The sequence below is a fragment of the Lissotriton vulgaris genome, chromosome 2_2 (genome assembly GCF_964263255.1).
Source record: "Lissotriton vulgaris chromosome 2_2, aLisVul1.2, whole genome shotgun sequence".
Classification (NCBI taxonomy): domain Eukaryota; kingdom Metazoa; phylum Chordata; class Amphibia; order Caudata; family Salamandridae; genus Lissotriton; species Lissotriton vulgaris.
In genome coordinates this window covers 308,895,053-308,907,860 of record NC_141688.1, presented here as the reverse complement: position 1 = coordinate 308,907,860, position 12,808 = coordinate 308,895,053, and the positions used below count along the sequence as shown (strand labels likewise).

The following is a 12,808-nucleotide window of genomic DNA, read 5'->3' as shown; positions in this document are numbered from 1 at the left end:
GATAATGTTGTGGTCCTCTCTATTCTCCTCATGTTCAGGATGCTTGTGCCATGATGTTCTGACTACGAGTATTCCACCTTAGAATATGGAATACTGTACTTTGAATATGTTGGGCAGTTACCGTTTGGTTGTGGATGGAGCGGGCTGCTGCGCATCACCTGTAATAACAATAAAGCTTATCCTTAAGCTTTCCAACATCGTTTGTTTTACAGTATTCCATGTGGAGGTTTTGTGCCCAGTGGGCAGAGTGCTGATGCTCTGGATAGCTCAGTGAGTTAATGTTCTTTCCCCCACAGTGCATCAGGATCTGGGACCTGGATTCCGGTCGATGCCTGAAGGTGATGTGGCCCACCAGCCCAGATGAGATGCCCACTGTGGCTATCATGGGCATCTCGGTGGCCAAGGGCTACCTGGCATGCTGTGCTGGCTCCTGGATATGGTTGTATCACGTGGAGACCTGCAAGTGCCTGAGGACCTACAGGCACAATGAGAAAAGGTGAGAGCTGTCTGTAGTAATATTCTGCTTTTTCTGAAATTTATGAGCATCACAGCAGCCTCTGTTTCACTAATGACAAATGCAACAGTAACCTTATTTTCACTGATGACAAACACCACAGCAGCCTCCTTTTCACCAATGATAAAGACCACAACAGCCTCCTTTTCACTGATGATAAAGACCGTAACAGCCTCCTGTTCACTAATGATAAAGACCACAACAGCCTCCTTTTCACTGATGATAAAGACCCCAGCAGCCTCCTGTTCACTAATGATAAAGACCACAACAGCCTCCTTTTCACTAATGATCAACAGCACAACAGCCTCCTTTTCACTGATGATAAACACCACAACAGCCTCCTTTTCACTGATGATAAACACCACAGCAACCTCCTTTTCACTGATAATAGGCACCACAGCAGCCTCCGATTGACTAATGGTAAGTACCACAGTAGCCTACTTTTCATTGGTAAGGACCACAGCAGCCGTAGTTTCACTAATGACAAACACCACAGCAGCCTCCTTTTCACTAATGATAAAGACCACAACAGACTCCTTTTCACTGATGATGAGCACCATAGAAGCTTCCTTTTAGTGATGATAAACAGCGCAACAACCTCCTTTTCGCTGATCATAAACACTGCAACAGCCTTAGTTTCACTTAGGAAAAACACCACGCAAGCCTCCTTTTCACTGATGACAAAGACTACAACAACCTTCGTTTCACTAATGGCAAACCACAGCAGATTAGTTTCACTAATTACAAGCACCACAAAATCCTCCCTTTCACTGATGATAAGCACTACACAAGCCTCCGTTTCACTAATGACAAACACCACAGAAGCCTCTGTTTCACTAATGACAAACACCGTAAAGCCTCCTTTTCGCTGATAAGTACCCTAGCAGCCTTCTTTTTACTGATGATGAACACCACAAAAGCCTCCTTTTCACTGATACTAAGCACCACAGCAGCCTTAGTTTCACTAATGATAAACACCACAGAAGTCTCCTTTTCACTGTTGAAAAACACCACAGAAGCCTCCTTTTCACTGATGATATGCATCGCAGCAGCATTCATTTAACTGATGATGAGCACAACAGCAGCCTTTGTTTCACTAATGACAAAAACCATAACAGCTTCCCTTTCACAGATGATGAACACCACAAAAGCTTCATTTTCACTGATGATAGGCACCACAGCAGCCTTAGTTTCACTTGAGGTAAACACCACAGCAGCCTCCAGTTAGAAATGGGGATTTCCGGTTGGCTAAGGCTTGCGCCAAAGCCAGGCAGAAACCACCATTCTACGTCAGGGCAAGGAAGTCACACACCAAAGATAACCCCTGCTCACCCTCTTGGTAGCTTGGCACGAGCAGTCAGGCTTATCTGAGAGGCAATGTGTAAAGCGTTTGCACGCGCACCCAGCAACAACACCCAAGGCCCACCACAAAGGAAACTCCACACAAGGTTATATACAAAAATAGCCTTTGTACTATACCAAACACATTAGATAATAAACACACACTTTACAATGTGCCACTGACACAGGCAGAATTTACAGGGGATTATATACATGGGACAGGGCCACATGGACCACTGTCGGGAATAAGCACTTTTAGAACTATCACTTGGTAGAAATAGCACTTTGTAGGAATAACGCTTAGCACATAGGACATATAATAACTGTAGCACCAAATAGCAAATGTAGCACACAACCAGTAACCACTGGTAAAAGGTAAGTACCACCTACGCAATCCTAAACACCTTAGGCAAATATCACGCAGGGAACCATGAACTCACTAACATCACTATACTAGGGCAAACAACCTCCTAAGCATAAAAATTCATTTAGAGCTATAGGCAACAAGCATTGCATAAATCACATTAGGCAAGTATCACATTTGCGCAAAAGATCACATGAGGGAAAAACATTTACTCCTAGCAGGGGCACAATACATGAAGAAGTGGTTGAAAGTGGGAATAAGTGGCTTTATTTTGAACACATAAAATTGGGAAGGGGTGGCAAAACATTTAAAAAGAGTGGGTATTTAAATAAAGCATACCTACTCAATGTTTTTGCCCATTGCCCAAATCTAAATGGAATAGGTTCTCGAGAAATAAGAAAGGTGGGATTCCAAACAATTAGGGATGGCAAGGAGGTCACCAAGGTACAGCTTTTTTCGGGCTTGGTGACGTCTGCAATAGAAATTCGTCTAGTGCCCAAAGTAGAGTTAGTGCTAGTGTTTAAGGTGCCCCAGCAGAAACCTTTCCTAAGGTACCATGCGGGGCTAAGCAAGAGGCAGGTAAAGCTCCCAGAGAAGGAAATAGAGGAAGGGAGAGAACATTTTAATATAGTAATAAACAATACAGATATGCAGGAGGCATGGAAGAATTGGAGTAACACCTCCAGCTTAGCAGGACCCTCATATAGTTATAGGGAGGATTCCGTAGTGAATGGGCCTTTAAGTGATGTAGAATAGGCAATGGGGCAGCCACATAGCACACAAGTGGTCTCTTGGAACATAAATGGACTGGGAACACATTTAAAACATGAAGCTGAGAAAGAACTTGCAAAAAAGAATGAAATAATTTGTATACAAGAGACCTGGCTCTGTGGTGTACCCCTAGTAGTTGAAGGGTTTCGACAAGTCCACCGCGCAGCTGTAAAATTCGAACTCTGGGCGCACTGCAGGTGGCATGTTGACAATGATATCAACAACTTTAACAACTAAAACCATTTTGATACCTGTAAAGTGTAAGTGGCATTTAGCCTGCAGAATCCAAACCACATTCGCGGATAAGAAATATAAATTTATGCTGATCCTAAATGTGTATATGCAATGGAACTCAACGAAGGAATATGGGGTCGAATTGTTACATTTTAAGAATGATATGGATGTACTTTGTGATAAGTATGGAAATGACCTGATTGTGTTAATGGGAGAATTTAACCATAAACTAAATCCAAAATTGTCTGTTCAATGGTACTCAGAAATTCTAGAGGCATATGATGTAAAAAAATGCAGAGTTTATGGAAACAAAAACCTCTACAGATGCGGTGGAATTGGGTAACTATTTATCAAATAAAAGTTTCTTTTGTCTAAATGGAAGGATAGTCCAAGACCGCCCGGCAAAGAAAACTTTTAAATATGGGGCACATAATTGCTCAATAGACTATGTGTATTTGCCGGCATGGAATTTCGAGTTAGTGAAAGATTTTAGCATTAATCCCATGGAATGTAGTGACCACAATTTTATAAAGTTAGAATTGGGAATAGCACAACATATGGTTTTCGACAGAGTTATCTGGCAAGAGACAGAGTATCCGAAGTGGATGACCACTAGGTTATCTGAAAAATCTATTGAGAAGTTAGCAAGCCTGCAACACAAGATTCAATTAGGCAGTTTGAAGGGCCAAGACCTATTCTGGTTTGTGGAAAAAATAAAACAAGTAGTGGAAAGTATAAGTACAAGAACAAGAAAGGAAATACCCAAAGTAAGAAAGGAACAGGGTTCAATCAGGATTGTTTAATGAAAAAAAGAGAAATTAGGAGAGAAGAGCGTAGCCTACATAAAAAAATGTACACGAGCAAAGGCGGAAAACTTAGTAAAAATAAAAAGAGAATATAATATGTTAATCCGCAATGTAAAAAGGATCCATAAAGAATTTTGCTTGGGCAAATTATTGGAAACCATTGAAACTAAGAACCTACGGCAATTCTGGAAGCTAACTGTCAGCTAGGGAACCTTTGATTGCCCTAAATGACCTGTGTAGTGGAGGAAGATGCATGGGCTGAGTATATTCAGAAATTGTATGCCCCGGGGAGGTTGTCTGATAATTTGGTACCAAAGCTGTGGAGAGATCTAGTAGAGGATCTCAAACAAGATTACTCAGTAATAAATGTCCTTAGGATAATTAGGACTTTAAATTTAAGAAGAGCGGCGGGCCCGGATGATATGCCTGCCCTGATATTAAATTTGAACCAGCTCTGGTGGGCGGAATTCTTCTCAAAAATGTTTACGTAATACTAGAGCAAGGGGTAGTACCTGCAAACTGGAAGGGTGCAATAATAAGGCCACTGCATAAGAAAGGGGATGTACATGCCCCTAAGAACTACAGGCTAATTAACCTACTAGATATAGGAGAAAATATTTTTGCTAAGATGATACTCGGTAAGTTAAAAGCGTGGGCGGAACTTCGGTCAATCGTGCCAGTAGAACAGGGTGGGTTTAAAGAAGGCCACTCCACGATTGATCATTGTTTTGCCCTGTGGGCTTTAGCTAGGAAATCGATGGAACAAAACGGCAAACGATGTTGCTGTTTCGTCGATTTCCGAGCGGCCTTTGATTCAGTAGATAGAAGCAGCCTTTGGGAAGTGCTAGAAAACTATGCATTGCCGGAGGGCATATTAAATATTCTAAAAGAATTACATAGTGACAATTGGGCCCGGGTCATTAGAGATTCAAAGGGCTCATTAACGCAGAAAATTCCTGTAAAGAATGGCTTGAGACAAGGGTGCGTCTTGGCACCCTTGCTCTTTTCAATCTTCCTAGCAGATCTTCCCGTGGTTTTGGAAGTTGAAAAGAGTGCGAGCCTGCGCATGAATAGTAATAAAGTTGCATGCCTTTTATATGCTGATGACCTAGTGATCGTGGACCAAACTGAAATGGGCCTCCAAAGGAAATTAAATGCTTTTAAAATATATTGTGACAAAAAGTTTCTATCGGTGAATATGGAGAAAACAAAGATCCTATGTTTCGGGAAGAGGGTAAAGAATTTTAAATGGTTTTTAGGTTTAGACAAATTAGAGGTAGTAAGTGAATATAAATATCTAGGCCTTTGGTTTGACAGTGCATTAAAGTGGAATACCCTCGTGGCGGCACAAACTTCAAAGGCGGCCTCATCGGTCTGTGGAGTGAACAAATTTAACAAGGACTATGGTGACATGTCCCACAGACCGTTACTAAAGGCTTTCGAAGCTATGATACCCCCACAAGTTCTTTACGGCGCTGAAGTGCTCTATCTGAGTGGTAAAAGGGGGTGGGACCGGGAGGAAGGAAAGATAATTAAAATGCTGTTGTCCCTACCTAACGGTTCCATGTTGCAAGCCATTAGATTGGAGGTAGGCTTGACCGCATGGGAGGCAAAGGCACAAATGTCATTTCTAAGATTTTGGAACCGCCAGATGCCGGGTGATGAACAGAAGGTGTCAATTTGGTGCAGAAAGGAAATACAAGCAAGCAGCTTAAATTGGGCACGGGAAGTGAGGAAAACCCTTCAGCTAATAGCTGCCCAATTAAAGTTGACCCTCGAACAACCTTCATTGGATTTAGTTTTTACTAAGAAAATGCTTAGGGACCGAGGGCACGGACATTCCAGATCACAAGATCTGGAGTACCTGAAGTTGAAAAAATCAGTGAACTGGGTAAGGAATGAATGGGAAAAAGAGGTCCGGTTTCCTTATTTGGATTGTTACCCAGTAAATGGTTAAGGTACGAAATCATGAAGGTTCGGGTAGGCTTAAACCCATGGAAGATCGATAGTAAATTAAAAGTAGCCCTGATCCAACCTGATGGTATTTGTAAATGTGGCCTCGGTGTAAAGAATTACATTTTACATATACTACTGGACTGTACATTGATTTTAACATTGCGAAAAAAATGTTTTTATGTCCAATATTTTTAAAGTACAAGGTGAACTCTTGATCAGAGGCGGTTGCTCTCCTTACAGAAATGTTGTTTTTAGATATCACAATTGCGTTGGGGAAATTTTTGAAAGCAACAAGAGAAGCTGTAACAGAGGCATCCAATGAAGTTGGGAAATTTTAAGACATTAAGATTTTAAAATATGGAGAATGTCAATTTAGTGTTTTTATGGTTTTAAATGTGTATAGAGTGTTAAAATGAATTATGATGTAAAATTTCTATTGCTAAGTGGATCCATGGTCTTGTGTATGGTTTATAGACTATTGTCTAAATAAACTTTATTTTTACTACTACTACTACTACTACATGAAAATGTCCCTAGGCCAACTCGGCCTTTCAGGGGCGAGAACGCCCTGTGTCCACAATGTCAGGGCAGGCTGCGCAGGCAGTCAAGGAAGGGTGCGCAAAGAGAACAGGCCTAAACGTAGCAGCTGCCCACTAAGTGCTGGGCAGCTGTGGCGCTGAGCCTGGCACCAGCGTGCCTCCTGGCTCTCTTCTGGGGTCTGGATAGACAATGGGGCCCAAGAACACGTGGGAGCCTCGTGGGCTCAAGACACAAAATGCCCCCAGGAGCCTCTCAGGCTCTGATTACACTGTTGCCCCTCACGTTGGAGCCTCTCGGACTCGGAATAACAAGAGGCCCATGTCGTTGATGGGCCCCCGTGGGCTCTAGACAAGAATGCCCCTGAGACATTTGGAGCCCGCAGGCTCAAAAGAAATGTGGCCCAATTCCGTTGGAGTCCCCCGTCTGGGGACTCGGAAACAAACTATGCCCCCGAAGCCCTCGTGGGCTCTAAACAAAATGTCCTCTTCGTTGGAGTCCCGCTTCTGGGGACTCGAAATACCAAGATGCCCCCTCGAGGCCCTCGTGAGCTCGGAAGAAATGCTGGCACTACCGTTGGAGCCACGGGGCTCGGAACAACAATGCCCCCTGATGGTAGAGCCTCGTGGGCTCTAACTACCAATTGCCCCACACGATGGAGTCCTAAAACAAACTGTGCCCCTTGACGTCAGAGCGGCCCGCTATCAAGTGGGGCCACTCAAGGAACCAGCCCGAACAACACTGAGACCCCTCCTTACCAGTCTCCTGTCTCGGGCGTCCTGGGCTGCTGTTCCGGTCCTCTGTTCGGGAGGTCGGTGAGGCTCTGCTCGGCTTCCCCAGACCGGGGGAAGCGGAAAGAGGAATCCGCCGGTCCCGCCCACGTCCGGGCGTCTTGTGCCTGGCTTCCTGTTTCCTGCTCCTGAGGGCAGCCAATGGCAGCGCGGCCCTTTGTAGGGAGGCGGGCACAGCACCTTCTAGGCGATCTCCAGGCCGGCGGCGGTGATTCTCTTGTTTTTCTTGGCACAAACCAGGGGTAGGCACCCTCAATAATTAAATATAAAGTCCCTGGCGTGGTGTTCACCTGCCAGGGATGCAACAAAGACTCGGCAAGATCGAAGGGTGGCACCCGCAGGGCTGGACAAAAATCGGCATAATTGCGGCGTGGGCAGCCGCGAAAAAATAGCACAACGCGGGGTGGGCACCCGCTCTTCCCACAGCCAAATGGGCGAATCTCCCTGATGCAGCGTCGTGCTGCGGGTACCAGCTGTCCTCCTGGGGGCAGAAACACAGCACCTCCAAGCCCAAAGGTAAAGCACTTCTCCAGGAAATCAAAGTTCTGCAGTAGGGAGAGTGAAGCACGACCAGGGCGCTACAGCAGAGAGGTCCTGTGGGCAAAGCTCAGGGAAGTCCCTCAGGAGGTAGGGGACAAAGGCTGGGCCCCTGGGGCCAGCTCACAAGGCCCTCCAACAGGGAGGCAGCACCCAGTGGCAGTATCCTCCTGGCGCCCAGCAGCAGCAGGCCCCCCCTCTCTGGTTAGGATCAGAAGAAGAACATTTTGTATGGGGTCACAGCCCCTTTTTTTACACCTGATTCCTTTGTCTGTGTCTGCAGGGTGAGGGGAAAACCAGTTGCAGCTGGTTTTGGAGCACTCTGTTGTGCTCAGCCCCTCTCACCATTCACTGGCCAGGCTATAGTCATCAGTCGCACCACAGGGGGCGGAGCCAGCATTGTGTAGGGAAAGCCCAGCCCTATTCAGGTCCCAGGTGCACTCCTCCATCACATCAATCATGCAGATCTCTCCACTCACCACCGGGGCAGACCCATCCTGACTCCTGGAGCCAGGCTCACCAGCCAGCTCCAGCCAATCACAAGCCAGACAGCCAATTCACATAAATTACACAGACATGCCAACTTCTAGAAGTAGCACTTCCACACTAGGCACATTAACGCCGCACACATCATCGTGCAGCATTTAATCACACGAGTCCGCACATACCAAACTTGACCCTGCACTCCCCACACATCAGGAACTACCATGGACACATACATTCCCCATGCATTCCTATGGGAGGGCAGGCCAACCTCACTGCACGCACGCACTTTACCCTGGGACACAGTGGTAAAGTGCGCAGAAGCCAAAAATCACTAACACCAGGTCACAATAAAAAGCAAAAAGTTCAGGGGTGAACCTGCCAGAAGGGCCAAGTCCAACACCTCCTTTTGACTAATGGTAAGCACCACAGTAGCCTACGTTTCATTGGTAAGCACCACAGCAGCCTTAGTTTCACTAATGACAAACACCACAGCAGCCTCCTTTTCACTGATGACAAACACCACAACAGCATCCATTTCACTAACGATCAACACCACAACAGCCTCGTTTTCACTGATGATAAACACCGAGCAGCCTCCTTTTTATTGATGACAAACACCACAACAGCGTCCATTTCACTAATGATCAACACCACAACAGGCTCCTTTTAACTGATGATAAACACCACAGCAACCTCCTTTTCACTGATGATAAGCACCACAGCAGCCTCCTATTTACTGATGATAAACACAACAGCAGCCTCCTATTTACCGATGATAAACAGGACAGCAGCCTCCTTTTCACTGATGGGAAGCGCCAAAGCAGCCTTCTTTTCACCGATGATAAATACAACAGCAGCCTCCTTTTCACTGATGATAAACACCACAGCAGCCTCCTTTTGACTAATGGTAAGCACCACAGTAGCCTACGTTTTATTGGTAAACACCACAGAAGCCTTAGGTTCACTAATGACAAACACCACAGCAGCCTCCTTTTCACTGATGACAAACACCACAACAGCGTCCATTTCACTAATCAACACCACAGCAACCTCCTTTTCACTGATGATAAACACCACAGCAGCCTCCTTTTCACTGAAGACAAACACCACAACAGCGTCCATTTCACTAATCAACACCACAGCAACCTCCTTTTCACTGATGATTAAAACAACAGCAGCCTCCTTTTCACTGATGATAAACACCACAGCAACCTCATATTCACTGATGATAAACACAGCAGCAACCTCCTTTTCACTGATGGGAAGCACCACAGCAGCCTCCTTTTCACTGATGATAAACACAACAGCAGCTCCCTTTTCACTGATGGGAAGCACCACAGCAGCTTTTGTTTCACTGATGACAAGATCAGTGATGTATGGATGGAGGGATGTTATGTGTTATGCTATGTTATATCGATTTGTAAAGTGCAATAATCCCCCGAGTTGGAATCCAGGTGCTTGGGCAGGTGCGTAGGTGCTTATTCGAAGCGCCAGGTCTTCAGCTTCTTGCGGACTCTAGAAGTGAGGAGGAGGCTCTGAGGTGCTGAGGGGGGTCTCAAGGGGTGAGGAGGAGGCTCTGAGGTGCTGAGGGGGGTCTCAAGGGGTGAGGGGGAGGCTCTGAGGTGCTGAGGGGGGTCTCAAGGGGTGAGGAGGAGGCTCTGAGGTGCTGAGGGGGGTCTCAAGGGGTGAGGGGGAGGCTCTGAGGTGCTGAAGGGGGTCTCAAGGGGTGAGGAGGAGGCTCTGAGGTGCTGAGGGGGTCTCAAGGGGTGAGGGGGAGGCTCTGAGGTGCTGAGGGGGGTCTCTAGAAGTGAGGAGGAGGCTCTGAGGTGCTGAGGGGGGTCTCAAGGGGTGAGGGGGAGGCTCTGAGGTGCTGAGGGGGGTCTCAAGGGGTGAGGAGGCGGCTCTGAGGTGCTGAGGGGGGTCTCAAGGGGTGAGGAGGAGGCTCTGAGGTGCTGAGGGGGGTCTCAAGGGGTGAGGAGGAGGCTCTGAGGTGCTGAGGGAGGTCTCAAGGGGTGAGGAGGAGGCTCTGAGGTGCTGAGGGGGGTCTCAAGAAGTGAGGAGGAGGCTCTGATGTGGTGAGGGGGGTCTCAAGGGGTGAGGAGGAGGCTCTGATGTGGTGAGGGGGGTCTCAAGGGGTGAGAAGGAGGCTCTGATGTGCTGAGGGGGGTCTCAAGGGGTGAGGAGGAGGCTCTGATGTGGTGAGGGGGGTCTCAAGGGGTGAGGAGGAGGCTCTGATGTGCTGAGGGGGGTCTCAAGGGGTGAGGAGGAGGCTCTGAGGTGCAGAGGGAGGTCTCAAGGAGTGAGGAGGAGGCTCTGAGGTGCTGAGGGAGGTCTCAAGGGGTGCGGAGGAGGCTCTGAGGTGCTGATGGGGGTCTCAAGGGGTGAGGAGGAGGCTCTGAGGTGCTGAGGGGGGGGTCTCAAGAAGTGAGGAGGAGGCTCAGAGGTGGTGAGGGAGGTCTCAAGGGGTGAGGAGGAGGCTCCGGCGTGTTGAGGGAGGTCTCTAGAAGGGAGGAGGAGGCACTGAGGTGCTGAGGGAGGTCTCAAGGGGTGAGGAGGAGGCTCTGAGGTGTTGAGGGAGGTCTCAAGTTGTGAGGAGGAGGCTCTGAGGTGCTGAGGGGGTCTCAAGGGGTGAGGAGGAGGCTCTGAGGTGCTGAGGGAGGTCTCTAGAAGGGAGGAGGAGGCTCTGAGGTGCTGAGGGGGGTCTCCAGGGGTGAGGAGGAGGCTCTGAGGTGCTGAGGGGGGTCTCAAGGGGTCAGGAGGAGGCTCTGAGGTGCTGAGGGAGGTCTCAAGGGGTGAGGAGGAGGCTCTGAGGTGCTGAAGGAGGTCTCAAGGGGTCAGGAGGAGGCTCTGAGGTGCTGAGGGAGGTCTCAAGGGGTGAGGAGGAGGCTCTGAGGTGCTGGGGGAGGTCTCAAGGGGTGAGGAGGAGGCTCTGATGTGTTGAGGGGGTCTCAAGGAGTGAGGAGGAGGCACTGAGGTGCTGAGGGAGGTCTCAAGGGGTGAGGAGGAGGCTCTGAGGTGTTGAGGGAGGTCTCAAGTTGTGAGGAGGAGGCTCTGAGGTGCTGAGGGGGTCTCAAGGGGTGAGGAGGAGGCTCTGAGGTGCTGAGGGAGGTCTCTAGAAGGGAGGAGGAGGCTCTGAGGTGCTGAGGGGGGTCTCGAGGGGTGAGGAGGAGGCTCTGAGGTGCTGAGGGAGGTCTCAGGTGGTGAGGAGGAGGCTCTGAGGTTCTGAGGGGGGTCTCAAGGGGTGAGGAGGAGGCTCTGATGTGCTGAGGGGGTCTCAAGGGGTGAGGAGGAGGCTCTGAGGTGCTGAGGGGGGTCTCAAGGGGTGAGGAGGAGGCTCTGAGGTGCTGAGGGGGTCTCAAGGGGTGAGGAGGAGGCTCTGAGGTGCTGAGGGGGGTCTCAAGGGGTCAGGAGGAGGCTCTGAGGTGCTGAGGGAGGTCTCAAGGGGTGAGGAGGAGGCTCTGAGGTGCTGAAGGAGGTCTCAAGGGGTGAGGAGGAGGCTCTGAGGTGTTGACGGGGGTCTCTAGAAGTGTGGAGGAGGCTCTGAGGTGTTGAGGGAGGTCTCAAGAAGCGAGGAGGAGGCTCCGATGTGTTGAGGGAGGTCTCGAGAAGTGAGGAGGAGGCTCTGGTGTGTTGAGGAAGGTCTCAAGGGGTGAGGAGGAGGCTCTGAGGTGGTGAGGGAGGTCTCTAGAAGTGAGGAGGAGGCTCTGAGGTGCTGAGGGGGGTCTCAAGGGGTGAGGAGGAGGCTCTGAGGAGCTGAGGGAGGTCTCAAGAAGTGAGGAGGAGGCTCTGAGGTGCTGAGGGAGGTCTCAAGGGGTGAGGAGGAGGCTCTGATGTGCTGAGGGGGGTCTCAAGGGGTGAGGAGGAGGCTCTGAGGTGTTGAGGGAGGTCTCTAGAACTGAGGAGGAGGCTCTGAGGTGCTGAGGGGGGTCTCAAGGGGTGAGGAGGAGGCTCTGAGGTGCTGAGGGGGTCTCAAGGGGTGAGGAGGCGGCTCTGAGGTGCTGAGGGGGGTCTCAAGGGGTGAGGAGAAGGCTCCGATGTATTGAGGGAGGTCTCGAGAAGTGAGGAGGAGGCTCTGAGGTGGTGAGGGAGGTCTCTAGAAGTGAGGAGGAGGCTCTGAGGTGCTGAGGGGGGTCTCAAGGGGTGAGGTGGAGGCTCTGAGGTGCTGAGGGAGGTCTCAAGAAGTGAGGAGGAGGCTCTGAGGTGCTGAGGGAGGTCTCAAGGGGTGAGGAGGAGGCTCTGAGGTGCTGAGGGGGTCTCAAGGGGTGAGGAGGCGGCTCTGATGTACTGAGGGGGTCTCAAGGGGTGAGGAGGCGGCTCTGATGTGCTGAGGGGGGTCTCAAGGGGTGAGGAGGAGGCTCTGGCGTGGTGAGGGAGGTCTCAAGGGGTGAGGAGGAGGCTCTGAGGTGCTGAGGGAGGTCTCAAGGGGTGAGGAGGAGGCTCTGATGTGTTGAGGGAGGTCTCAAGGGGTGAG

The 12,808-nt window shown here is 49.4% G+C and overlaps 1 protein-coding gene across 3 annotated transcripts in view; it reads left to right on the top strand.

The window, feature by feature from the left end:
- LOC147729362 (uncharacterized) overlaps window positions 1-12,808 on the top strand; it is a 347,110-nt gene that overhangs the window by 238,184 nt on the left and 96,118 nt on the right. For all 3 annotated transcript variants that reach the window (XM_086959634.1, XM_086959632.1, XM_086959631.1), the window contains one exon: window positions 297-496. In XM_086959634.1, the coding sequence (XP_086815760.1) occupies window positions 297-496 (200 nt within the window). The remainder of the gene's footprint in view (window positions 1-296; window positions 497-12,808) is intronic.